This window comes from Mercenaria mercenaria, chromosome 15 (genome assembly GCF_021730395.1).
Source record: "Mercenaria mercenaria strain notata chromosome 15, MADL_Memer_1, whole genome shotgun sequence".
Classification (NCBI taxonomy): domain Eukaryota; kingdom Metazoa; phylum Mollusca; class Bivalvia; order Venerida; family Veneridae; genus Mercenaria; species Mercenaria mercenaria.
In genome coordinates this window covers 22563088-22589227 of record NC_069375.1, presented here as the reverse complement: position 1 = coordinate 22589227, position 26140 = coordinate 22563088, and the positions used below count along the sequence as shown (strand labels likewise).

At 35.4% G+C, this 26140-nt stretch overlaps 1 protein-coding gene across 1 annotated transcript; it reads right to left on the bottom strand.

Annotated features, from left to right (window-relative positions):
• Window positions 1–7213: 7213 nt before the first annotated feature.
• On the bottom strand, window positions 7214–25797 carry LOC123548281 (furin-1-like). Its single transcript, XM_045335425.2, has 12 exons — window positions 25154–25797; window positions 22077–22154; window positions 21448–21534; window positions 18979–19107; window positions 18643–18710; window positions 16143–16228; window positions 13564–13742; window positions 12448–12657; window positions 11761–11861; window positions 10788–10894; window positions 10161–10279; window positions 7214–7352 (listed from the first exon to the last, which is right to left on the bottom strand). The coding sequence occupies exons 1-11, from the start codon at window positions 25301–25303 to the stop codon at window positions 10170–10172; spliced, it is 1305 nt and encodes a 434-aa protein (XP_045191360.2). The 5' UTR covers window positions 25304–25797; the 3' UTR covers window positions 7214–7352; window positions 10161–10169.
• Between the last annotated feature and the right edge of the window lie 343 nt (window positions 25798–26140).

The following is a 26140-nucleotide window of genomic DNA, read 5'->3' as shown; positions in this document are numbered from 1 at the left end:
TACAAGCATATAATCCTACAAGGCCACTTTTAACGTGATATTAGTTTCTGAGTATGTTTGTTCTTTTTGTATTAGTCAATAGTGTACTTGGCTTAGAGGGTAAGATCATGTAAAATAGTCAGTAAATTGACATGCTTATGGTAAAATATTACAGTTTCTATTGAAATAAATTGGAAACGAGTTAAATAATTGAGAAAAAAAACAACATTGCTGAGAGATTTTACTGGAACATTTTGAAAATAAGTTTGATTCAGTTGATCAATGTACAGAAACACTGCTTGTTATATGAATATTCTACTATGAACACTAAAATTGTGCAGAAAGTACTTTATAAATTAGTTATTAAATAATTATATTAGTTTTAGTTTGAATAATTAATAGCTGTGAAAGGTTTCACTGGGCTTATAATGCATTCAGAAAACTATTGAAAAAGGAACGGGAAGCAACTACCCTTTAGGCACATCCTAGTTTGCCTGGGTGGTGAGGAATACCTACTTTTATTCAGTCTGCAAGGGTTCTAGAATGGCTACCGACTAAATACCTTATACCCTACTCCTAGGTGTACTTTGAGAACCATAGTTCCAAATGGGAAAATATACTAGCCCATTTCAATCACGTATTTCTAACCGAAAATGCGTAGTTCCGTAAATGGGTACAATGCAAATTTAACAACTGGTAATTCACCTATCATATTTTCTAAGTGTTTCTTACAGAATCTCATAGTATATCTAATAAGGATAATGTATAATATGTACAAAGGCATTTTGTGCCAGTGCTCAAAACCCTTACATTAATGTTTTTACTATGCTATTTGTATCGTTACATAGGACCTTTATATATATCAAGTGAAAATTAATCAAAATCGTTTGATTTCATTAGAATAAGACATGAATTGAACTATTTACACTAACTGTTAGGTGTCTGTAGTAGAATTTATTTTATTAGATTTGTAAATAAACGAAGACTTTACCTCAAACTTTACTGACTTAACAGAATTATGATTATAAAATTTCGATCTCTGTCCTGTCATCATATGGCATTTTTCAGCAAAATAACTGTGTAAATGATACACCATAGAAATAGAATGCTGTGCTATAATTGAACGAAATTGTATTGTTCAATATCTACATTACAGTCTTTACTATTGACCACAAGACGAGGTTTTGGTAACAAGTTTTATTTTACATGTAGGCTTTTAATATTTACAAGACTGATCTGCATGGAGTCTTTTGAAAAAAAAAAGACTACAGAAGAAAGTTTATCACAGATATAATATAATTTTAAAAAAATATCACAGACAGATAACAATATCAAAAATATGTATATGTACCGTTTTTGATATAAAATGAATACAATATCAACACGTGTAATATGTGATTGTAGAATGAATAATTAAGACATATCCATCAAGCACATATAACACTGTACACTATTCTTTAGAAATTTCTTCAAGCGTCTATCTTTCAGTATATTCAACACGATTCTTTGGAAATTGCTTGCGGGGTGGAGGGAGGGGAGGATATTGCTTGCGGGGGGGGGGGGGGGGGATGGGGGTCATGTCAACTTTGTAAAGCATTTAATCTTACATACGTACTTACAGATGGTGAGGCTGAAGATTTAATCCTAAGTAATTTTGTATGATCTGGCCTTTGACCTAATGACTTCAGAAACAACAGAGGTCAACTACTGACTACATGCAATCCTCGGGCGAATCATTTTCGACCTCAAGGTGACCCTTCAGATAATAACCACAAAATCAATAGGGATAATTTCCTGATCATAGGCTACCATACTATGACATTTGACAGTCCTATGCCCGTAAGTACTACAGATATTGAACGGAAACTGTTTTCAGTCACTGTGTGACTGTGACCTATTAACCACCAAAACATTAGGTGCCATCTATTGACCAGAGACAATAACTATATAACCTTAAGGTGGCCAATAACGCTTTTTGTACTTTTATTTTTCAGGGAAAACTGTATAAAATGTGGTTAAACTTTTGAATACAGGGATTCACCCCAACTGTAAGCCTTGACCTTAAAACGATGATGTCTACGATTTAATCTATTTTATCTGTTTGAAGAGCTTCCGAAATATGTGTACGTTTGTATACTTTCTAAATAAAATACAAAACATACATAAACTGTTCTTTAGTTATTAAGTGAACCTACCGACCTATAGAATAACAGGGGTCATCTATACTGACAACAGGCAATCGCTCTTTGACGTCTGATGACTACATACCAAACGTGCTCTCAGTTATAGACCGGAATTTATTTTCTGTCTAAAGTACTTTGTGAATCTGACCTTTGACCTACTTTGATACATAAGTAATAGGGGTCATTTACAGACCACAGGAAACCATCGTTGTCAGAACGCTCTTTAGTTATTAAGCGAAACCCGTTTTCTTGTGACATTTACCTTTAACCCTTAGCCTGCTGGCGGCAGATGATTCTGCCTTTGCGACCAGTGTAGACCAAGATCAGCCTGCACATCCGTGCAGTTTGATCATGGTCTGCACTGTTCGCTATTCAGTCAGTAAATTTTCAGTGAAAACCCCTTTGAATAATAAGTGGTACTGTCCAAATTGAAAGATGGACCAGTCCATTATAGAAATATAGCAGGGTAAGGGTTAATCTACTGTTCTCTAAAATAATAGGAGCCATTTACTCATGACAAGCAATTACATTTATCTGATGAAGTTCGATGACTGTATCCCGAAACATTCTCCAGTTATTGTGTGGAAACCGTTTTCAGTCTTAAGGCCATTGCGATCTTGAACTTTGACCAAGTGACCCCAAAACAATATAGGCCATCTACTGACTACAAATAATCATTCTATGGAATTTGATTACTGTAGACCCAGTCATTCTCTCGTTTTTGGTCAGAAACCAAATGATCTACCTACAGACTGACAAGCGACAATTATTGCAAAAGTGTTTGCCACCATTCATAAAGTAAAGACATGGAGCTATAACGTTTACAACATGAAGTACGTATTGACTAGTATTGAGAAGCTAAACAATATGTATCAACGATAAATTATGATGCTCTTTAAAATGTATACATATGATTCTTTTCTCCTTGTGTGAATTTCAACTTGACCGTGTTTGAATTGTTACATCTGTTGTGAAGACGGCTTGATGTTTTAATTCTCTACGAGGTGTGTGTCATAAGTAACGCAGCTTACAGAATAAATCAGAATATATTCCTATAGGCCTATAAATTATAAGTTAATCTTTGAGCAAAAGTTTATTAAAATTCTTATTTGACGGAAAGTAGTTTTCTCAATAATGGTTCATCATTAAAGTAATTCGGTTAGGTGTGTCCATTTATACAGCAGGATTTGAATAAGAAGCCGGTTCAGATGCTGAATAAGGTGGTGGTTGTGCAGGGTTTGACATTTCTGATACTGTATATGCTGGTGGCTGGGATGGATATGCCGATGGATAAACGTGTGGCCGTACAGGAGCCACGGTTGCTGTCGCTTTGGCGGCGAATAGAAATTTGTATGCCATGAAGCCGGCGGTTACTAATAAAGCTATTCCAACAAGAGCTCCAATGACGGCGCCGACGATTAAAGCTATATTAGTATTGCTATCCTCCTCTGCAATTGAGAACACAAACGAGGTAAAATTATGAAAGTTTTTTTTAATAAAACAGTTACGCAGTTAAGTCTGCATTATTCCAATTCAAATAAAACGAATTTAGCACTGCATCACATGATCGCGATAAATAATGGCAAAACTTGGTTTACGTTAACTGGGACATTTGAAATCAAACAACTTCAGGACCCATAGATAGGAATTATGAAACATTTGAAGGCTATTTGATTAGTGTCAAAAACAGTGCATATGTTTTGCAGCGGAAGGAGCGCAATATTAAAAGAAGAGTGCATACTTCTTGATGCAAGACTAAAGATACGCATTTACACTTGATATGATATAAATTTGTTCTTTTAGTTCGAATTGCCGTTCATAACTTTTTGTGCGGCGACACATAAAAATGACGTTACAAATGACGTCACGCACCCGACATAAAATGGAAAAATATTGACGTTTGAGATTCCATTGTAACTTAACGAATTTCAAAAAATGAATAGCTCTATGTAATAATATCGCATATTAAGAACATGCCTGTCTGCTTTTCTTTACAAATATTGCTGACACATTCCAATGAACTGCTGACACATGGAGTAGCATCATCACAGTATCCGCCTAGCCAACCATCTACAAAACAATATTAAGATGTGACTTATTTTACTCTTGAAGAAATTGCTGGCACATAGCAAGGAGCTGCATGGTTAAGCTTTAGATAACATCACCGCAGTATCAACCTAACCGAGTAACTGTACCACAAGACAATTCATTTGTAACGTTTCAGCATAAATTATTGGTAGAATCTACATTTTTGTATGCTTTTTTCCATTTTGTGTTTTCTTTTTCACTTTCTGTGGGATTTCACAGTATCTATTATTATCATTTATTACACTGAGGAAATTTTAGAAATAAATTTCTGTATCATGTGTGGGTCCTAAAACCTTTTTTAGTCTACTTAATAATACACGTTTGCACCACTCTCACCATCCTGTATAGGCCTACAGCTAGTCACATGCGCGACGATACATCCGCATTACAGGAAAGAAACTCAAAGAGGAGATCACCTACTAAATTCAATAATTTTGTAATAACCATTTTTATGCCTACCTTGTTTACAAAAGCTGCTAAGCACGCGGTACCCGTTGTTGCAGACGACACAGATTTTACCATTCTCTAAACATCCTCCGTCGCTAAGAGCGCTACAGTCATCAGAATGTGTGCATGAGCCTCCCAAAGCACCAGCTGTAACAGACAGAAGTTCTCTCTGACACGGCTCTCGCATACAATGACAACACAGATATATTTATCCAGTATCCAGCAAAGTAAAATAACATTATCAATTTTAAAACATTTTTCTTTTGTCCTAGCTTGAAATTCTGAATTATTACGTGAATCTGGTGTAAATATTGTTGCACTGATGAGGAACACATCGTGTAACACTATACATGTATATACATGTACTATATTAGCTTTAAATCGCATTACAACACTTTGTGTACTTTTTATCAACTATAAACCTCATATATACACAATCCTTCCATTTTTATAAAAAAAATATATAACAAGAGGGTCATGATTACCCTGGATCGCTCACCTGAGTAATATGAGCTACATGTTTCAAATGTCAGACTGATGCTAAAATATCAAGAAAGTAGGTCAGTAGGTCACATTCATGGTCACTGAAGTCAGTTTAAGATCGGTGTGCAAAACTGTATTTGTCATCCAAATTTCAAGGCTCTAACAAAAAAGTACGTCAGTAGGTCAAGATCAAAGTCAAGTGACCCCCAATTACTTGGGGTCATCAGGTAGTTATAATAAAACAGTCTAGGAAATATGATCAGAAAATTTTTTAAGTATTCTTTCCTATATAACTAATGCAAGAAGTGACCCCCAGGGCAGGGCCTCTTTTCACCCCAGAGGCATAATTTGAACATTCTTGTTAGAGAACCACTAGGCAATGCTACATACGAAATATAAAAGGCCTAGACCTTGAACTTTCAGACAAGAAGATTTTTTAAAAAGAAATTCCTATATAACTCTACGTAAAATTTTGGACCTCCGGGGTGGGGCCACTTTTCACCCCAGGGTAATAATTTGAACAATCTTGGTAGAGGACCATAAGACAATGCTACATACCAAATATCAAAGGCCTATGTCTTGTGGTTTAAGACAAGAAGATTTTTAAAGTTTTTTTCGTATACAAGTCTATGTAAAACTTGGGACCCCAAGGGAGGGGCCTCTTTTTACCCCAGGGGCATAATTTGAAAAATCTTGGTAGAGGACCACTAGATAGTGTCACATATAAAATCTCAAAGCCCTAGGCCTTTTGGTTTTTGACAAGAAGGTTTTCCCTATATAAGTCTATATAAACCAGGTGACCCCAAGGGCAGGGCCATTTTTGACCCTAGGGGCATAATTTGAATAATCTTGGTAGAGAACCACTAGATAATGCTACACACCAAATATCAAAGCCCTAGGACCTGTGGTTTTGGACAAGAAATTTTTCAAAGTTTTCCCTATATAAGTCTTTGTAAACCATGTGTCCCCCACACGGGGCCATATTTGATCCTAGGGGGATAATTTGAACAATCTTGGTAGAGGACTACTAGATGATGCTACACGCCAAATATATAAGCCCTATGAACTGTGGTTTTGGACAAGAAGATTTTTTATTTTTTTCCTTTCGGTTGCCATGGCAACCAGAGTTCTGCATGGAATTCAATTCTTTGAAAAAAATTTTAAAGAAGACCATCCAATGAACATCCCCGAGATGTTTTATCAAAATTGACCTAGTGGTTTAGGAGGAGATGTTGTTTAAAGGAAAGTGTGGACGAACGACGGACGACGGACGGACGCTGGTCGGTGAGCGATCACAATAGCTCACCCCGAGCACTTTGTGCTCAGGTGAGCTAAAAACGGGAGACGGCCACATAAAGTTATTAATGTTGAAACTTACAAGCAGGAGTTCCGGCCAGCGGATTTGTGACAGTGCCATAAAATTGTATCTTCCAGTAGTAAAGATTCATACCTAGAAATGTATCAGTACGCCATTTATTAATTCTAGTTGTAAGCCAGTCTGCAATGACTTTTTAAAAGTAAACCAAGCAAGTCTTAATAAACGTTTCATGTGACTGATATACAGAGAACCTTACCATCAAATGACTTCAACTAGTTATACCGATTACAAAACGAAGTCGATTTTTATCCGTTTTAACTAAATAGGTGACTATAAAATTTTCCGAAAAGCTGCTTAAAACAGGTAATGACGCTGTGATATTAGCCACCAAGATATTTTACGTAAGTCTCCTGTACAGTTTCAATGTACCAAAAATTATTTGCTAGTTTCCATTTTGGATAGCCAAACGTTCATAACTAGGAGTAAACCCCCTCTATTAGTGAACACGGCTTTCAAGTATGTACATGTCTACTACTCGAATTTACAGAGCAATTAGTCTAATCTACGTACTAGTTCCACCGTATGCATCTGACATAGTCAGAGTCCAGTCTCCCTCTGGGTTCTCGCCCCAATTATGGACAGACATAAAGTCCCAAACTATAGAAGACGACGACGAATCAAGTGTTCTGGAACGAAATAGTTTACTCTGAGGGCCAGAGGGCGAATCTAGGTAAAACTCAACATCTCCTCGGAAAGAAGCCTTGTAACTAATAGTGACAACCACGTGTTCTAGGTAGCTGATGTAACACTGCGTGGCATGATATGTACTCGTAATAGACGCACTAACTGATGAGCTGAAAAACACAAGTATCAATTTTAAGTAGGAAAATAGTGTAAACTAACGTGTTCACTAACATCTTTATTGTAATGTAATGACACTTAATGCACAGAACCGAAGAAAAAATGATGACTTCAAGTATTATCGCAAAAAGCCACGACAGGCAATTTATTTATTTATTATATCCTTGCTCTTGACGTTGCTGATTCCACATGTCTTTTACGTTTCCGTTTCCATATGTCACTGGCGTGGCGTGATACCTTATATCCTTGACGTGGCCTCCATATGCCCTTGACGTTCCTGATTCCTTCGACATTGCTGATTCCTTGTGCCCTTGCCTTGACATAGCTTTTACCCTTGACGTTCCCGTTTCCATATGTCCTTGGCGTGGCTGATACCTTATATCATTGTCGTCGCCTCCGTATGCCCTTGATATAGCTTATTCCATATGCCCTTGATATAGCTTATTCCTTATGCCCTTGACTTTGTTGATTCCTTATACCATTGACTTTGTTGATTCCTTACACCCTTGACTTTGTTGATTCCTTATGCCATTGACATAGCTGATTCCTTATGCCCTTGACGTTTCCGTTTCCATATGTCTTTAGCGTGGCTGATACCTTATATCATAGACGTCGCCTGGAGATTGCTGATTCCTTATGCCCTTGATATAGCTTATTCCATATGCCCTTGATATTGCTGATTCCTTATTCCATTGACATTGTTGATTCATAATGCCCTTGACATTGTTGATTCTTTATGCCCTTGACATTGTTGATTCCTTATGCCCTTGACTTTGTTGATTCCTTATGCCCTTGACATAGCTGATTCCTTATACCCTTGACATTGTTGATTCCTTATGCCCTTGACTTTGTTGATTCCTTATGCCCTTGACATAGCTGATTCCTTATACCCTTGACATTGTTGATTCCTTATGCCCTTGACTTTGTTGATTCCTTATGCCCTTGACATAGCTGATTCCTTATACCCTTGACTTTGTTGATTCCTTATGCCATTGACTTTGTTGATTCCTTATACCCTTGACTTTGTTGATTCCTTATGCCCTTGACATTGTTGATTCCTTATACCCTTGACATTGTTGATTCCTTATGCCATTGACATTGTTGATTCCTTATGCCATTGACTTTGTTGATTCCTTATGCCCTTGACTTTGTTGATTCCTTATACCATTGACATTGTTGATTCCTTATACCCTTGACTTTGTTGATTCCTTATGCCATTGACATTGTTGATTCCTTATACCCTTGACATTGTTGATTCCTTATGCCATTGACATTGTTGATTCCTTATGCCATTGACATTGTTGATTCCTTATGCCATTGACTTTGTTGATTCCTTATGCCCTTGACATTGTTGATTCCTTATACCCTTGACTTTGTTGATTCCTTATACCCTTGACTTTGTTGATTCCTTATGCCCTTGACATAGCTGATTCCTTATACCCTTGACTTTGTTGATTCCTTATACCCTTGACTTTGTTGATTCCTTATACCCTTGACTTTGTTGATTCCTTATGCCCTTGACGTTTCCGTTTCCATATGTCTTTAGCGTGGCTGATACCTTATATCATTGACGTCGCCTGGACATTGCTGATTCCTTATGCCCTTGATATAGCTTATTCCATATGCCCTTGATATTGCTGATTCCTTATTCCATTGACATTGTGGGATCATTATGCCCTTGACATTGTTGATTCATTATGCCCTTGACATTGTTGATTCCTTATGCCCTTGACTTTGTTGATTCCTTATGCCCTTGACATTGTTGATAATGATTCCTTATGCCCTTGACATTGTTGATTCCTTATGCTCTTGACATTGTTGATTCCTTATGCCCTTGACATTGTTGATTCCTTATGCCCTTGACATTGTTGATTCCTTATACCCTTGACATTGTTGATTCTTTATGTCATTGGCATTGTTGATTTCTTTCATCCTTGACATTGTTGATTCCTTACGCCCTTTAAATTGCTGATTCTGTATGCCCTTCACATCGCTGATTATATGCCATTATTCTTGCTTGGTCCTTATGTCATGGACGTTGCTAATAAAATTATCTCTTTCATGACTTTAGAGCTTTGTAAAAGAATTGTAGAAAACAGGTTTTCTGTGACATTACTGCTTAAATTTTGCTGCAGAAAAATATCACACTGTCATATGTAAAAGTTATTCAGGTTATTACCTGTGGTCAAGTTGTCAATGTGATACTTGCAGCAACTGATCATCTGATTTACACAAACATGTCATATGTTTTCCCCCTAAAATTATAATCCGGATTGTTATTTTGAGACAAACCCGCGTTTTAAATAATACTCATATTATCATGTCCACAGTAAGGAAATCTGCTGTAAAACAATTGAGCCGTGCCTTGGGAAAACCAACATAGTGGGTTTGCGACCAGCATGGATCCAGACCAGCCTGCGCATCCGCGCAGTCTGGTCAGGATCCATGCTGTTCGCTTTTAAAGCCTATTAGAATTGGAGAAACTGTTAGCGAACAGCATGGATCCTGACCAGACTGCGCGGATGCGCAGGCTGGTCTGGATCCATGCTGGTCGCATACCCACTATGTTGGTTTTCTCATGGCTCGGCTCAATTATAATTGTAACATTGATGAACAGGAATAAATTCCCCAGAGTAGCCCCTGTGTTTTTCCTCCGCCATCAAAAGTTGGAATACCGCCATATGACCTAACATTGTTTCGATGTGACTTTTAAATCCAACAACAAGATTTGTGACTACAAAAAGAAGTGGAAATAGCGTTCAATTTTCATTTACTATCACATAGAATTGAATGAGCATTACCTTTGTACGTCAATTTGTGTAGAGGAAACAGCTGGTACTGGAAGGTACAGTTTGCCAAGATGGGGCATTGTCCACCATAGCTTCGGCGTCCATCAACCCGAATCCAAACCAATGACTTACTGAAATACGTACATGCTATGTTTGATAATATTTTGAGCAATATCAGTCACTTATCAAATCTAATGTGTCTTGCCTTTAATGAATCGAATATTAAAACACTTTATGATTGGACATTGCCGTTCTGATTAGTTTCGAGAGAACAGGATGTAAGAGGTATACATTTGTGGTTATGTCTTCTGGCCATAATGGCTCATCTAGGGGAATAATGGCCCGAGGGCTTTAGACCGAGGCCCATTGTGAAACTAGGTGTGCCATTGTGGACAAAATGCACACCGCAGACGTTTATTGATTTTTATACCCTATTCTGACGTTGTCGTCAGAACGCGCTGACGTTCTGAAAGGTACCAGAACATGTAATTGATACATGGGTCAAGTTAATGGTATTTGTATGATTTAAATATAAAATTGTAACTATTTATAATAAGGTATATGATTAATATTTATATAGTTCTTTACAGTAAAATGACAAGAAGTGATGAAAAACGAAGAAAAGCTACTCTACGATACCTTCTTTACCAGCACCGTTTGTGTAGAAACTCGCGTCACTATGGAGACCCGATGATATGGAATACTCTACAGTCATGTGTTGCATATCCCTCCAAGTTAATGCAGAACTTAAACAGCAAACAACATTTTGTCTTAATATTCGTGTTAGTAGTGATAATTGTTTTCTAAAACAAATTTTGAAGTCCGCCATATATTTGAAAATTGACGCTCCAGAATTGATATCATAAGCGAATGCTGGAGTTAGCAGTTGCTGATCAACGAACTAAGACACTGAATCAAAATGAAACGAATGACGTACATGTTTACAAAACTGGAGTAGTTCAGTATAACAATAACTGTTAGACACTGGTGGCGTTTGCATGCCACATTGTTATAATCGTGTATTTTGAAGTTTTACTTTTAAAAAGTCTGTCATATTTCTTTTAGAAAAGTTTTCATGAGCCTTAACAAACTGCTAATATAAGCACACATTTCATGAAAATTGAAACTGTTTTTAACTTTACGTTGCAAGAGATATTTTATGTACTGGGTGTTATTTGGTGTGCTGTGGTGTTTGTACGCAATGCATAGATTTGAATATTGCATTTTACATATTGTAATCGTCCAAGATAAAACACCTCATACATTGTACTAATATTTAACACTTTCGAATACCGTATTCCACAACTATAAATGAAGTCACAAAGCGTAACAATGCTTTTCTCTCTGATTGAGAACATCAAAATTTATGCTGAGATAATTTTAACTTTATCATGCTGGACACGACTGGATCTGCCTTTGCGATCAGTGCAGATCAAGATCAGCCTGCATATCCGTGCAGTCTGATTATGATCTGCACTGTTCGCCATTCAGTCAGTATGTTCTTTGGTAATCACCCCTTTTAAAAAAAATAACAGTTAATGATATTGTCCAAACTGAAAGCTGGACAAGTTCATTATAGACATTCAGCAAGGTAAGGGTTAATATTTCTTACTTTGCTTGAAGGGTAAGAGCAAAGATACCAGATGCTACAGGACAAGCTGACGATGTACCGGTAAAGTCGTTCACACAGGTATTTGCCGGACCTGTTGTTGTCTACAAGAGAGAAAAATAAAATCTTCTGCAATTAAAATCTAACTTAAACATTTCTTATACAAAACAGTCTTTCTGCACACACACACACACACACACACACACACACACGCACACACAACTGTGCAATCTTTCATATACATATAAAAACTGTCTTCTCTGCAACTCATCTGTTTGTAATATAAAATATTTCTGACAGCAAAATGTATTTGACGATACAACATTCTAATTATAAATATGTATTATTAAATATACTATTTAATCACAGGATCATGCAAGGCGTGATGTTCATAGATTTACTTTAAATTGTTTTGTAATTTGGAACAGACGTCGCCGAGTGGTATTTTTGCCGACATGGAATCACTTGTGTCTCTCGCCGCTATGGGTTCAAAACCTCGCTTGGGGTGTTGAGTTCTTTCACGTGAGGAAATCATCTAGCTGGCTTACGGAAAGACGGCGGTTGTACCGAGGTACTGACTGAAATCATGCTCAGAGATCTTCCTCAATCATAGAAAATTGGAAGGTCGTCATATTACTTATTGTTTTGATGTGACCTTAAAGCCGACAAAATATTGTTAAGAATAGTTACAATTTGAGCGTTTGGCGAGTCCCCACTGTATGTAGCGGCAAGTATGGCCGTGCAGTGTTCCGAGTACCACGTCGGGGCTGTTGTCTCCGACACGGCGGCAATGGCTATGGTGTATATACTACTGGAATATCCGTCGGCATTACAATCATCTGCCTTATTTCCCCCGTTCCCAGACGCCCAGGAATATATCACACCTTTTCCTCCTCTTCCCTTGAATATAAAGAAACTTTGATATTCCACACCACAGTACAGATTAAGAAAAACCGAAAATCTTGGCAAATTATGACAGTATGAACCTTGTTAGATATCTGCTGGGATACATAAGGATGTGTATACTAGGTAAGCGAAATTTTAAAAAATTTTGACATGGAATTAAACTTAACAAGATGTTTGAAAATATGAGCGCTTCGTGATCTCGTCATAATGACCAGTTAGTATCACTGGATAACACAAAAAAGGATAATATATTTCATTAGCAAAAGAAGTATATTCATCCTTTAGACTAATTAATAGTATTTCTCATTGAAAACATGTGATTTTACATAAACAAAATTGAAATAAGGAAATATATCATGAGCAGCGTAATTATCCTATGACTTGGATGTTCTCATGTTCCAAAGTTCTCAAGTTATTGTTCACTCAATTGTTTTAATAACTCACAGCATATTATAAGAATATTGTTATAGGCAGTAAGAAGGCTCTGCCGAAGAAAAAAGGTTTTTGCATACCAGACAGGATTTTTCCGTGTTTTTGCCGGTGCTAGAAAAACTCGTCTTACAAGCGTTATTTTATTTCTTCTATTTTTGAAAAATACGGTATGCAAGAAAAAGAATGTGTCACTGGTAGAAGATGGAAATATCCGGCTCTCGGGTTACTGTTTACACGGTAACTCGGCAAAACCTCGTTGCTGCCTAAACAGATATCCGAACCGGATATCCCAATCTTCAGCTACAACAAGTGAAAGAATCTTACAACCATAATAAGGTCAACGCAGTCAGCGATCTGTCGTGAAACAGAGTAATCGCAAAATAATCAGAGGTCCGACTTCTTAGCCGTGGTATTGCAAACTCCAGTTAGTCAGTCAATAAAACGAATGTATAGGCACGCCTTATTTACCTGGGTAACACCAGTTTGCAGCGCCTCTTCTTGTATTGACGCCAATCCGGAAAACGTTTCTCCGTCATCGCTTGGTCCCCAGCTGTTACTATAAATATCCATGCTCGAGAGCTCGTGCGTCAGTGCCAACGCTTCGTCTGCTTCAGTTGCTGCAAAGTTTTCGTCTAGCAGTCGTATCGCTGAGCAACAAAAAATTCTTAATTTTGGTCCACTTTGTCTAGGAAACTTGAAATGCAATCTTCGCTGCTTGTTCAAAACTTAAGTATTGTGGCAATACAAAAGCAAAATCTGACTCAACAATATTATTAGCACAAGTGAAAATATACCTGAAAACAAGAGGGTCATGATGACCCTGGATCGCTCACCAGAGTAATATGAGCTACATGTTTCAAATGTCAAACTGATGATTTTTAGAAATTTTTTAGAAAATTTTCCGATGTACAATCAAGTAACCCCTGGGGCGGGGCCAATTTTACCCCGGGGTCATGATTTGAACAAAGTTTGTAGAAGTCTAATAGGCAATGTTACATATCGAATATCTTAGAACTAGGCCTTCTGGTTTATTTTAAGCAAATTTATGAAGATTTCCCTATGTACAATCAAGTAACCCCTCGGGCTGGGGCAATTTGACCCTGGGGGTCAAGATTTGAACAAATTTTGTAGAGGTCCACTAGGCAATGCTACATTCAAATATTTAAGCTCTAGGCTTTCTGGTTTATTTTTAGAAAATTTTGAAGATTTTTCTATGTACAATCAAGTAACCCCATGGGGCGGGGTCAATTTGACCCCGGGGGTCATTTTTTGAAGTAATTTTGTAGATGTCTACTAGGCAATGCTACATGTCAAATATCTAAGAACTAGGCCTTTTGGTTTATTTTTAGGAAATTTTTGAATATTTTCCTATGTAAAATCAAGTGACCCCTGAGGCGGGGTCAATTTTGACCCCGGAGGTCATGATTTGAACAAATATTGTAGAGGTCTACTAGGCAATGCTACATGTGAAATATCTAAGCTCTAGGCTTTCTGTTTTTTTTAAGGAAATTTTTGAAGATTTTCATATGAAAAATCAAGTCACCCCCAGGGCGGGGTCAATTTTGACCCCCGGGTCATGATTTGAACAACTTTAGTAGAAATCTACTATGCAATGCTATATGTCAAATATCTAAGCTCTAGGGCTTCTGGTTTTTGAGAAGAAGATTTTTTAAGATTTTCCTATGTAAAATCAAGTGACCCCTGGGGCGGGGTCAATTTTGACCCTGGGGGTCATGATTTGAACAAATTTTGTAGGGGTCCACTAGGCAATGCTACATGTGACATATCGAAACTCTAGGCTTTCTGGTTTATTTTAAGAAATTTTTTGAAGATTTTCATATGTAAAATCAAGTGACCCCTGGGGCGGGGTCAATTTTAACCCCGGGATCATGATTTGAACAACTTAGTAGAGGTCCACTAGGCAATGCTACAAGTCAAATATCTAAGGTCTAGGGCTTCTGGTTTTCGAGAAGAAGATTTTTTAAGATTTTCCTATATAAAATCAAGTGACCCCTGGGGCGGGGTCAATTTTGACCCCGGGGGTCATGATTTGAACAAATTTTGTAGAGGTCCACTAGGCAATGCTACATGTCAAATATCTAAGCTTTAGGCTTTCTGGTTTATTTTTAGATTTTTTTTGAAGATTTTCATATGTAAAATCAAGTGACCCCTGGGGCGCGGTCAATTTTGACCCCGGGGTCATGATTTGAACAACTTTAGTAGAGGTCCATTAGGCATTGCTACAAGTCAAATATCTAAGGTCTAGGGCTTCTGGTTTTCGAGAAGAAGATTTTTTAAGATTTTTCTATGTAAAATCAAGTGACCCCTGGGGCGGGGTCAATTTTGACCCCGGGGTCATGATTTGAACAAACTTGGCAGAGGTCGACTAGACAATGCTTCACACCAAATATCTAAGGTCTAGGGTTTCTGCTTTTTGTGAAGAAGATTTTTAAAGTTTTTCCTTTCGGTTGCCATGGCAACCAGAGTTCTGCATGGAATTCAATTCTTTGAATAATTTTTAAAGAAGCCCATCCAAGGAACATCCCTGTGAAGTTTCATCAAAATTGGCCTGTTTGTTTAGGAGGAGATGTTGTTTAAAGGAAAGTGTGGACGGACGACGGACGAACGGACGGACGTACAACGGACGGACGGACGGACGGACGCCGGACGGTGAGCGATCACAATACCTCACCCTGAGCACTTTGTGCTCAGGTGAGCTAACTAGGTGTATACATGGGTCAAAAGTTCCCAGATACCACCAGTAGTAATAAAATTATACTACAACATAATTGTGTCGGTGCGACGTTAAACCCAACAAAATAAATAAATAGATAAATAAAATGTTCGGTATCAAAATATGAAATTTATGTCACTGATATTTTCAGGTATTTTATCTTAGAGCATGTTATTAAATCCCCAATCTTTCAACATACCTGTAGAACACAATAAAAATATTTTGAATGCATAATGGCGACGAAAAGTCGATTTCCTAACACCTTTTAACGCACGTCTTTTAAAAACAAAATAAAATCAGAAATTGTCATAACCTGGTAAGGAAGCTTCGTAGGCCACTCCAATTACACATACTGTGTTCTTTACACCACCAGCAACGCCCGCACAATTTGTACCGTGTCTGAAATGCAACAGCGAGGTTACATAATTAATTCAAGCCACTCTAAATAATAACAAAACTGTACAGGACAGAATCCTGTAAACAATGCCACTAAAGGTTACAACACACTAAATAGCTGTTGGTCTTTATTCTATATAAAACTGACATATTTCCAATGGCAGCAGCACACATCAGGACCCATGTCTGTAACTTACATTTTCTTGAAGATTATTGTCAGTGCTGAATAAAAATCAAAATGAATGTGGGAGTGATGTCTGATGCAAGAAAAATATTTTCAGCCAAACACACAAACTGAAAATGAGACCCCATGTATGATCTAGTATCCTTGATAAATTCTGTAATGTTACTATTTCATTATGAAAATGCTACCTACATGTCAATCATAGATCTGTCATGTGATTTCAGCAAAACAAAATGCAAAGAAAATAAGAAAAATAGCTCTACAGAGCAAAAACACTGAGGACTATTTGAATCCGCCATTATCCTACCATTTTTTTCACGCCATTTTCTTTTTTCAGAGTATTTTATCACCGATTATGTTTATCTGTTATCGAGATATTGTTTAGTTTTCATGAAAACCCTCATTATTGTTGCGAAAGTTTTCATGAACACTAGTAGTTTCGAGGTGTAAGTTTCAGGTATTGAATTAAAAATGAATTCTTTTTTAAATGCGGATATTGTATTTACATTACAAAAACATTCTTGTGCGTCAAAATCCTCCGGACATAATTTCCACCTTTAATTTGACCAAGGCGGACCTTGATTCTATTAAATAAAAACGTAAGATAAAATATATATGCAAGAATTCTACATGTAAATATTTACCTATATTCCCTTATTTTAATTTATAGTCAATTTTACAGCGTAGTCGCAACGAAGACGCCATTTCATACAGACATGTGTTATTTGATGACACAACTGAAACTTTTTTGTCTGTTTTACCTTATTGTACTGTAATTGATCCAAGGGCCGATAGAGAAAGTTATCTCTTTTACTGTTTCATTGACACTGATACATAAAAACCTAAATGAAAGAAGGCGAGAAGTAAATGTGCACCTCTTATTTTTAGCATCGACAATATTTATTTGAGCAATTTCTAATGTTGTTAAAATTCATGATATAAACACACACAAAAATTGTTCACGAAGTAAAATTACATTAAAACTAAAACTCATTATGTCGAATAAAAAAGTCAAACAAAAATTAACTAATCTGATTTTATATATAATATGCACCTTAGCTTTCATATCAATGGTTTTGTACAAAAAAAAAAATGCTTTCAGCAAACGCATATATGTGATTTTTACACAATTTATGTAGAATATAGAAGGAAAAAATGACGAAATAATGGCATAAATTGTCGCGTGGGTCAATCAAAATTAATTAAAGATAAAAAATATTTTAAAAGTAGCGTGTGATGAAACAAATGGATATTTTTGCACCTAAGGATTCTTATTTTTAGTATTTTTGTTATCAAGTAAAATGTGTGCATGGCTGCATGCCCTTCTTATTTCTGATAGAAAATCTGACCGATATCGATTATTGGCCGGAAAAATATTCTTCGGTTCAACATAATTACACTGGATTCAAAAATTGATATTTTGCCTCAAAAGTTGAAAATTAAAATCTAACGTTTTCTCAAAACGTATTGATTTCTTAACAACCTAATTTCAAAAATCTATTTTGATTGGATATAAACAACCGTTTTGGTCATATGCAATTTTCACTCCAATGCTCGTCTGATACTCATACAGAAATAAGGGAATCTTAGATTGCAACGAATCAATATATTTGCAAAAAGAATGTACGGTTCAAAACAATCAAAATTTAAATTTTGATCATACAATCGAAATTTAAATTTTGATCATACAATCGAGATTTAAATTTTGATCATACCGATACTGATTAAAGACGTCGTTTTCTACTATAACCTTTAGGGACATTTGGAATATCGGGTATTTTATTTTGGATTCTTAAAAAAAAAACTCATTTTTTTCCTGATAAATTCTGTTACAGAATACTGGTTCAAATTTAGATTTGACTTGTTTGCACCCTTTCCTTACTAGCATAAAGGTAACATACTTCACGGTTTTGTGTCAGTCTGGCCTCCACATCACCGAATTCTTTAATGTGAAAAAAAGTTCAAAAAACTATTTACTGTTTCCACGCTGGTGCCCGTCCTTGCACAAAATAATGCCCGAAGTAGCAATAGGACACCTTTGATGTTCACCCGCTGTTGTGATATGATAGTAACCGTCTGCGTGACTCAAAACTATAATAATAATATTATATTTCTGAATCCTAAAACAGTGGGATTATTTAGTGTTGTATTATTTTTTCCCAATGGTTTAAACATGTTTACAGTGTATATGAAATTGCTCGTGCTTAATGCAGTAGTATAAAATCAGAATTACCCATCCCCGGCATCAACATGAGAAGGACCCGGACTGTTGTATATGATGTCGTAACTCAGGGCCGAGTTCTGTAATAATACAAAATATACACATTTCAGTATGAAGGACATACTTCTTATAACTATTATATTATATAAGGCAAACAAAAAAGGCCAGGTTACTTAAAGTTTATCTAGTCAAAGTATTCAGCTGCCAGAGATATTCAAATTATCTATGTGTTTGCACTAAATCATTAATTTGTGAATACGAGAAAGTCAAAAATTGACGCAGCTTCTGTTTATTGTACGTAGAAAGTGTGATTAAAAAGCGTTATAACTGACTGCCCAAAAGGCTTACATAGTTACTGAGGAGATCCGTATGGTCTACATCAATACCGTCATCCACTATTGCTATGGTTACACCACTTCCGGTAAAACCTTTGTCCCAGGCATTGTATACATTCATACTAGGTGTCTGGCTTGTTTGCTGTAAATAAATCAAATGTTGCTGATAACATTTGTTTATCCTACAATTCTAGCCCAATCATAATGTGACTTTGTCTGGACGCTTTTCTTGACACAATGTCGCACCAATTTGAAACTGGGACAAAAACTAGGTCCCGTCATGGAATAATCTTGTTAACACTCTAGAGGTCACATTACCTAGTTTTAAAGTTGACCTTCAAATTATAAAGGCAAACAGTCTGACCTTGTTTCTAAAAGATTAACTAGAAAATATTGCCTCTAGAGTTTTAAAATGAGTTTCTATGATTTGATTGCGTGACGTACTTTTAACCCATTAAATAATCAAGTTTCAAACTGGATCTAGATTTTATAAAGCCAGGTGTCAAAACACGATGGTCTTTAACGTGTTAATAATATTTTTCTATGATCTGACCTAGTGATATAATGTGTGTTACATGTTGAGTGCAGGGAGTGAAATAATTCAGTGAAAATGATTTTGTAAGACAAGATATATACCTCTATGTAGAGACCGTACCATAGCTCTTCGCATACTTTGATTTTTTCAAACTAAAGTGATTTTTACAAGTGCACCGGTTACGATAAAAATGTAAACAACGGACTCTGTCTATGAAACTTTGAAATGAATGAATGACAGTCGATCTTAGTCATAATACTGATTGACAGTGAATGCTAACGACTCCATGTGTTGCAGAAAGGTATTTAGTTTGTAACTGTAATTTCCCATCAATTGAAATCCTCTCAAAACTGGTAAAATAATTACTTATATTTGGACAAAACTCACCGTCTTTGCCGTTCGACAGCTGCAAAAAGGGCAAATATAAAAGATTCAGTGTAAGTAATATTTCACTGGTACTACCAGTTAGTAAGTTCATACTCTGAACAACACGTCAGAGAAATTTGGGCAGATTTGACCGATTATGACGTTGGCAGCATTAGATTATATTTTTTCTTTACACAAAAATTGCCGTCAGGTAACAAAGCGAATACGCCGATAATCCGGAGTTCACCGATTATTGTTCCAGTTCACGCAATGTAATCCAGCAATTAAACTGCCTAGCTATTAGCTACTGCTGTTACAGGGAAGTGGTAGAGTGTCTGCCTTAGGTGTGAGAGGTCCTGGGTTCGAGTCCCAGTTAGAGCTAGTTAATTTAGATTCTGCTAAAGCATAGTTTTGCTGTTAATTGACTGTTCCAGATGTTCTAAATTTTTAGCACACAGTATCATGGATCAGTATTAAGCAATCCAGATCAAAGTTGAATGTTAAATCAAATGCACCCAATTAGAAAATATTGACTATATTATGTCCCTTTGATGTTTATGCTCTCCATGTTCAAGAAGAGTTACGTTTCCTTGATCACAAAATTTTCGTTAACATGAAAATATTAAATGCTCATAACTCCGCACTTCTGGTTAAAATATTGTCTATATTTCTGTTTTTGAGAAATATATGGACATTTGTCTTCATTTTAAAGCTTTTTAACTTCAAACCTATGATTTGAAAAACTTAGGTACTATCTAGTCTATGGCCCAAAGGTCATGTATGCAATAAAAAATAACACTGTAAGAAGATCCTTTTGGGAGCATTGAATGCAACCAAGCAAAATGATAAGCCTTATTGCGACGACCATGTCACCGGGCAGTTCCAAGTTTCGAAGGAAATCTTATACAATTTATTTCATTCGTGGAAATAACTAACTTTTGAGAACATGGTGTGAAATTCTACGCACGAAATACCTTAGTGGTACGTGGAAGCGTATTTTTCAGGTTTCAGACCATAGCCGTTTGCGGGTCAGTATGACAATCTTCTGACAACACCACTGATGATCACATATTTTTAAACGACAGTGACAACGATTTTACATGTTAACCAGCATTTCCAGGCAGTGTTTAACATCTTGAACTTTCGTGAAAGCTATTTTCAATCCATAGGTCCACGGTAAAGTTAAAAAGAGCTGACCCGCCAGTTTCTTTTATTTAGTACATTATATTGTAAGCAAATTAATTTCGCCGTGGAAGCCACATATACAACAAGATTGGTTAACAGCACGTGAGTTCCTTGTTAACATACGTTTACTCTCCTTGAAAACGACAATAACTGAGTTTATGCTAGAATACAAAATGAATACAAAATGATCATTAAACACTATGTCCAGATTATACTTAAATAATGACATAATATCACCAGGCCTACATGCATATAATTTAAAATGTGGAGTTCTAAAAGATGTTTAGAATATTTCAATAATTTATCAAAAATACGTATGTAAATTATTCAGTCAAACACATAAAATAATGAATCGTATCACTAGAAAACTTAAAAGGAAAGAAATACATAGTTTACCAAATGCCACTGATTTGACCACTCGGCATCGTTGACTGTCACAGCTCGTTTTTCCCTCTTTACTGTGTGCACTTTTTCTATTGTCAGCTGAAATAAAACAGCTATTCGGCAAAAGATATTATCCAGGATCGCCTTTTAATTAAGAAACAAACATACATAACTATACCCAAGTAGCGTACCAAATATAGTAAACAGTATTATAATATTTTGACCAAATCAGCGTATCCGCAATTACAATATTTCCAATATTGTTTGAAGAACAAACGTTATTTTGCGTTACTCCCCAAAAAGCAGGTGACAGTTTTTTGTGAAATCTGGAGAAAAACATCACCAACCTAGTCATCAGTATATTGACAAATTTACCACCATCGAGACCGCACAATTGATCAAAATGAGCTCTTGTATTCTTTATAGAGAACATTGTACTAAAGTTAAAAATGCAGCTACAATCAAAAATATCACAACAATTCAGAGTGAGTGAGTGAGTTGGGTTTTACAGCGAATCGACACAGTCCATATCAGTATTAATAAAATCATAATATGTTATTATAAATAGATACTGTATAAAACTAACTGAAACACGTTTCTTACAATCACTAACACAATTTTAACATACTCTAGAGACGTACCTTTTTTAACTTTCCTAAAGTCGTCAGCTCCTCTATGTTCACCGATGAAGGAACAGTATATTCAAATCTGCTGAGAACCTAAAATCAAAATCAGCACGCTGTTGTTAAATAATAGCTGATAACCATTTTTATGTGGCTTCCCATAAGGTCGGACAGACAGGCGGCCAGATGGTCCATCGGTGGAACTTGTCTCAAAATGAAATATGAACCAGATGAAAATAATAAAACTGGTATAAAGACGTATAAGAAAGGCTTTATTTGACGAGGGAACACTCATTTGATAAGTCTATCTTCTACGAGGCCCACAACAATTACATGCATTTGCATAAAAATATATTACAAAAAAAGCATAATAATCAGTCAATAAGAAAGAAAAAAATTTCAAGAGCTACTGTAGCTAGTAGTAGGTAGTTGCTGCATGTAGAATGTTGTTTTTTTTTTCTTTTTGTTTTGTTTGATTGGTGTTGGATTTTTGGTTGCGGGTTTATCCCGCAAACAAAGTTAAGTGTATTTCTGACAATCATGTAGCATCTTTATTTGATTCCAAATCACAACTAAAGGAATTTGTTCATGTGCTACACAAAGTAGTCCCATTCATGAACAATGCGGATGAATTATCAATGATCAAGCATTTCTTATTCATCCTCTATCCATTCACACTGGCCATTTAGATTATATAAGATTTGTCAATGATTAGATATTCCAGCCCATGGTTACCTCACTTCCAGCTGTTCATGTAAGGTCAGGCAGAGTTTATCTTAGATCAAGGCATATTAGTATTTGTTGCTTATACATGTATATTAATAGATTGGCATTGAAAATGAAAATAAACCTAGCTAAACCCGCAACCACCAGACATCTCAAGGCTTTGATTTTTTATTGTTGTTGTTTTAGATGAGAAGATGACTAGATACCTAGAATAAATACCACAAATATTTGTTAGTGGATTTTTGGGGTACTAAGGAGCTATTCCATATATATGGTTTTGTATATATAACTGCTGTCTGAAAGTACGTTATCCAGTATAATTATGAAAACAATGTAACTGATGGAGTTTTAAAAGCTTTATCAAGACTATCAAATAACTAACTTTTCTTTTAATGCAGCAAAAATATACAACCTGTTACAAAAGTAGTCAAAATGAGGTAAAATTTACTTACAATAATTTCAATTATGATACAGAAACAGAACAAAACTAATGGTAGAGGTCTGAGTTAGTTTAAACCGTTTCCTTTGCATTTCACTGGAAATGCATTTGTTTTCGCCCACTTTGTTGATACAATGACAGAAAAACTTTCGTTGACTCAAACCCAAAAGAACTTGTCAAATACTTTCAAATTCCTAAATGACACTGTTAAATAAATGTGCATGGAACGAAACTTGTGTCTTTGTCGCTTAACTAACTTAATAACGTAGCAATTATCAACGAATCGCTAGAGCGACTATAATAATCTTTTAATTAAGCCTTTGTTTTTTCCGAAATAAAATATCAGATATCGGGTATCTTCTTTGTGTGCTATATAGAGTAATGTACATGATTAATTGTAATAAAAACTGGCTATATATACCCTTACAACACTTAGACGTAACGTCAAAAGTTGCGACCCATGCTAAAATTCTTTCAAGTGTTATGAATAAATGTAAAGTTTTTAATGACTGTTCATCCTATTTTCTTGAAAAAAGTATCAAAATATACAGCAATGATTAAGCTGTAGTAAAGAATTAAAAAAGTTATCGTTTAGTCACAGTTATATGAAAAAACAACACCAACCGCGTGAAATAAATGACGAAAAAGTGTATGTAATTTGTAACATTTTTTTAAACAAACAGTAACTTTAGGGAAATTATTCTTATTTTAAGTGATTGAAATTGCGGAAAATTTTGCATGCTTTGTCATTGAACGTGATAACGTTTGTGGAGTAATTTTGACGGTTGTGAAAACGTTAAAAAACAAGATGGATGTGTTTTCCGCGGCCGTTGAGTTATGTAATTTTCACTTAAAATAATACAAAATTAAGACATGTTGAGTTATAAAATGCTGAGAAAAATTCATTATCTGAAAAAATCTGACTATTTTCAGATTATTTTACTTCGCTGTTTTCACAGTATCTGTATAAGCAACGCAAAGCTAAAAATTAGCCTTTTCTTTGTTTGTAGTTACAGGAATACAAGTTCTTAAAATTGTCACGTTTTCAATTATTAAACATATGAAAAATTAACCATGCTTTGTAAACTGCGATAACAAAAAAATCTGTTTTCTTTTTTGTATTTTAACAGGTTTGATCAATTTCGCTTACTTTTCTCTGTAAAATGATAATCTAATTTTGAAAATTCTTTCAAAGATGATATTTTCATTTACAGATGAATGAGTTCTTAAAATTGTCACACATTAAAAGAAACTAACGTCAAAAGAAAATAACGTCAATGCGTTTTATTCCGTCTTCCATTCAATAACGGCAAAATACAAGGAATATACCTACAATGATAGAAAGGGTTGTCATTTGTTTAAAAAAGTGGATTTTCAAAGAGAAACATAAAAATTGATATGTATATTTCAGATTATTACCGCGGATTTTACTATCCGAAAACAGGATCTCTGTCATACAAGATTATAATGAAAAAAGAAACGCGCACTAATTCAAGTTTAATAATGTGTGTTGTTAAAGAAATTGATTGCAAACACTCCATTTCGTTACAGGTTTATTTACACGAAACCATTCTTGACATTGTGGGTGAAATCTCACAGTTATAAAAGAAACACAAACTTACGAGACAGAAAAATGTTCTTTAACATTCAGATGTTATAAACGGTAATACCTGTACTGTTAAAAAATTTTATTACATTTAAATGTACGCTTTAATATAAGTATGCATTATTTTTATAATATATCATGAAACAAAAATATGCCTGAAATGAAATAATAGCATTTAGACGTCCCGTTTTTATCATGTGTAAACTACTGATTTTTCATGATTTTGACGTCGTTTTTATGTTACACTAATGGGTTGCAACTTTTGACGTTACGTCACACAGACATTTCCAAATGTATTTCATCAATTAAACCTAAATGATTTACCTTTCGGCGTAGTGTCAAGCCAAGCTTTATATCTGCTACAAATGTTTTCACCTCGGTTTGTGTTCCATTAGAAATCAAAACTGTGTAACAAGTTCCTGCTCTTATGGTTAAAGACAGAACAATAGCAGACAGAAACAGTGCATGTTGCATAACTTTTGAACATAAAATTCCTATGTCCTCTTAAATATTAACTTTAATCAAATGTCGTAATTGCAAACACTGCTATATATATTGTAAAGCCTTAATTGCAAATAGTTAATTTGAAAATATATGTTAAGCTATGATTCTTGTATACATTGTAAAAAAATGTATATATGACATAAAACGTATATCCTCTTTTAAACTGTCCTTAACTATCTTTATTCCTTTTGTGGCGAACTATATTTTACACCTTTCATTTGCAAAGAAATCTATTTTTGCCAATAAAATCTATACTGTACTATATATGTTTTCACATTTCAATAAGCAAACAGATCATAATCTATTATATTCCGTTCCTTTCTGTCCGGGTGGTTCTTTTTATCTAAACGTAAAAAGTCTTATATTCCTTATACGTAGATTACAAAAGTCTCTCACTACATTTTAACACTGGACAATTTTTAATTGAATATTGGAACCTTTTACTACTAGTAATTACCAAAATTATATGAGTTATCAATTCATCCAAATCTAAACGACAGTTAAGACAATTTATAATCATATACAGTAATTGAAATGAGTCTGAAAAATCGCTGAAATCACTGTTGACAGGAGACGGGCGGTTGATTTGTCGATCTGGTATCACTTTGAATAGGATAAATCGATCAGATACTACTGGTTCAGATCAAGCCCTTTTATCTCTATAGATTTAGTAAATACTGTGTCAATTGAATCGCATACACTTATAATTTTATTTATTCATGATGAATACATTCCTAATGTTCAAATGAAATAAATAAAACAAGCGGAACAAATACGAGTAATTTTAAGTCACGCGACTAGACCAGA

Bases quoted from the DNA above. Each gene is read 5' to 3' on its own strand.
- LOC123548281 (XM_045335425.2), bottom strand. From the start codon at position 25,303: ATGCAACATGCACTGTTTCTGTCTGCTATTGTTCTGTCTTTAACCATA. The intron at 21,535-22,076 runs GTACGTCTCTAG...GTTTTATTTCAG, and splicing joins CTTTAGGAAAGTTAAAAAAG to CTGACAATAGAAAAAGTGCA. The intron at 11,862-12,447 runs GTAACTATTCTT...TCTCTCTTGTAG, and splicing joins ACTCGCCAAACGCTCAAATT to ACAACAACAGGTCCGGCAAA.